General features: G+C 32.6%; 1 protein-coding gene across 1 annotated transcript; it reads left to right on the plus strand.

Moving 5' to 3' along the window:
* The first annotated feature begins 1,424 nt into the window (after window positions 1–1,424).
* On the plus strand, window positions 1,425–1,917 carry LOC149147485 (cyclin-dependent kinases regulatory subunit 2-like). The gene is made up of 3 exons (XM_089443257.1): window positions 1,425–1,477; window positions 1,619–1,679; window positions 1,777–1,917. Exons 1-3 carry the CDS (start codon window positions 1,425–1,427, stop codon window positions 1,915–1,917), a joined length of 255 nt encoding a protein of 84 aa, XP_089299383.1.
* The last annotated feature ends 395 nt before the right edge of the window (window positions 1,918–2,312 follow it).

The following is a 2,312-nucleotide window of genomic DNA, read 5'->3' on the forward strand; positions in this document are numbered from 1 at the left end:
TAGGATTGAGATGTTATTCTTTATGTCATCTAGCTTTACACAAAGTTTTTTCTTTCATTTTCTTATCTAACCTAGTCCTCTTACCTTTCTTGAGATAATTGAGCTTCCCACATACGTTCTCCATAGATTTTATAGCTCGATTATGCAAGGTACGAGAGCATGTGTGGTAGACTAATTGAGTAAATCTCGGTTCATTCAACAACATGTGATTAAATTTAAAAGTAATGATAATAACGTCCTCGTTAAAAATATATGTGACGAAAGATGTTATAATTCTCTTCTTTAATTGCTTTACCACATCCGACCTTTTCGAGTGAATAATGCACTCCAAAAATATTCTACATTGGGGTGATGTTATGCCCATCATGTTTAAGGATAAGATCCTCATTTGAGATTATTATTATCATGATGAGTTGCTTTAAGATCTAGCGATACAATCCACCCTTGTTCATGGTTAGGATCTTAACCTATAAATAGACTTTGTTACAATACACTGGACCAATACCATAACTTATTAATACCACATGCCCATAACTCATTTCACAAAAATAATAATATATATATTATATATATATATATATATATATATATATATATATATATATATATATAATATATTGATTTCTTTTGTAGACCACTTAGTTGAGTTGCTATACAATCCACCCTTGTTCATGATTGGGTTCTTAATCTATAAATAGACTTTGTTACAATACAGTGAACCACCATAACGCATTTCAGAAATACATATTGTTTTCTATTACACTAGGTATGTTATAGCATCCTCCTCTATGTAGACCATGTCATTTATGGATTAAACCTTGGATCTATTAGTTTGTATGACTTCACATCACCTCTATCACCACTTGAGTTACCCCTAAAAAATACAACTACTTGTAAACTAAATCTAAATAGATTACCACTAAGAGTATATTAATAATAATAAAAATTCCTGAAACCCTATTCCAAAATAAATCATTAAAATAATGTTTTTTTTGTTTAATAAGCATTAAAAGGAGGTAAAATAAAAAGTTATATTTCATCGAAAATGCCATGTATTTCTATTTAATTATTATGGCAAATGTCGTATTCCTTTCCTAATGAAGAAAAAAAAAAATCCTAATGAAGAAAAAAAAAAAAAAAGGAGGCAAACGCAGCCGACCAACCTCTTTAAGCGTAACAAATGAAATTAAAAAGCTGCCTGGAACATGAACATTATACATATGGTTTCTCTTTTTCAATTTAGCTGTAAACGAATCTGCATTTCGTGACATTTTTAACGACTTTCCCTTACGCATCTGGAAATCTAATCTGCCAAATCCTTCAGGGTTTCGGCCCTTCTCTGTTTAAGCGGGATTCTGTTTTCGCAGGTTCTTGTCTGCCATTTTATATCACTCTGAAGCTTCGAGATTTTACAGGCTGGAAAAATGCCTCAGATTGATTATTCTGACAAGTACTACGACGATAACTATGAGTACAGGTAAAAAAAAAAGTTCCCATTTTAAGAATTTTTCTTTAGAATTTCTCTCTGCAATTTAGGGTTAGGGTTTGAAGATTAAATTCCATAAAAATCCCTTTCTATCTCAGCTTTGAGTCTGATGTTTTGACTCTCTATGTTCAGGCATGTGAAACTTCCACCCGATGTTGCGCGGCTACTTCCGAGGGATCGCCTTCTGAGTGAGGTAAGCCTCCGGTCGTCTTTGCTTGTATTTCGTCTTTTGTTAGATGTTGAGTTTAGTTCGTTCTGTTTTTAAGTAACGCAGTTGTTATTATATTCAGAATGAATGGCGAGCAATTGGGATTCAGCAGTCTCGCGGGTGGATGCACTATGCTATTCACCGCCCTGAGCCGCCCATTATGTTATTCAGAAGGCCTCTTGATCACCAGCAAAACCCCCAACAGAAACCGCAGGAAAATTGATGACCTGCGTTGTGGTTGATGGTTAGAAGTTGGAATTAATTTGACTTTAAATTTGGAAACTTGATGTATGTATGTAATGTACAAGGAGAGTACATTTTACCGATTATATACTGTCATTCCGGCGATTATATACTGTCATTCCCTGTTTTCTTTTAATCGTATTGTATTTATTTTGATGTGCATGTTGTTAAAATTTCATGTTTTGATTCACCGGGTTTGTTTTGTTTTTTTTTCAAAATGCTTTTTACCCTAATTAGCTTGAAATCAGCTAGAATGAGCTTGAAATTAATTATGATTAATTTATTAGGATGAAGTGAAATTAGAATTTTGAATAATTATAACTTATGAGATATATTTTATTGAGCTATACCTTATTGTAGTTTAAGTGATTTTAA

This window comes from Pinus tabuliformis, chromosome 9, assembly GCF_031772625.1.
Source record: "Pinus tabuliformis cultivar Carrire ecotype Pingquan chromosome 9, CPIR1, whole genome shotgun sequence".
Taxonomy (NCBI): Eukaryota; Viridiplantae; Streptophyta; class Pinopsida; order Pinales; family Pinaceae; genus Pinus; species Pinus tabuliformis.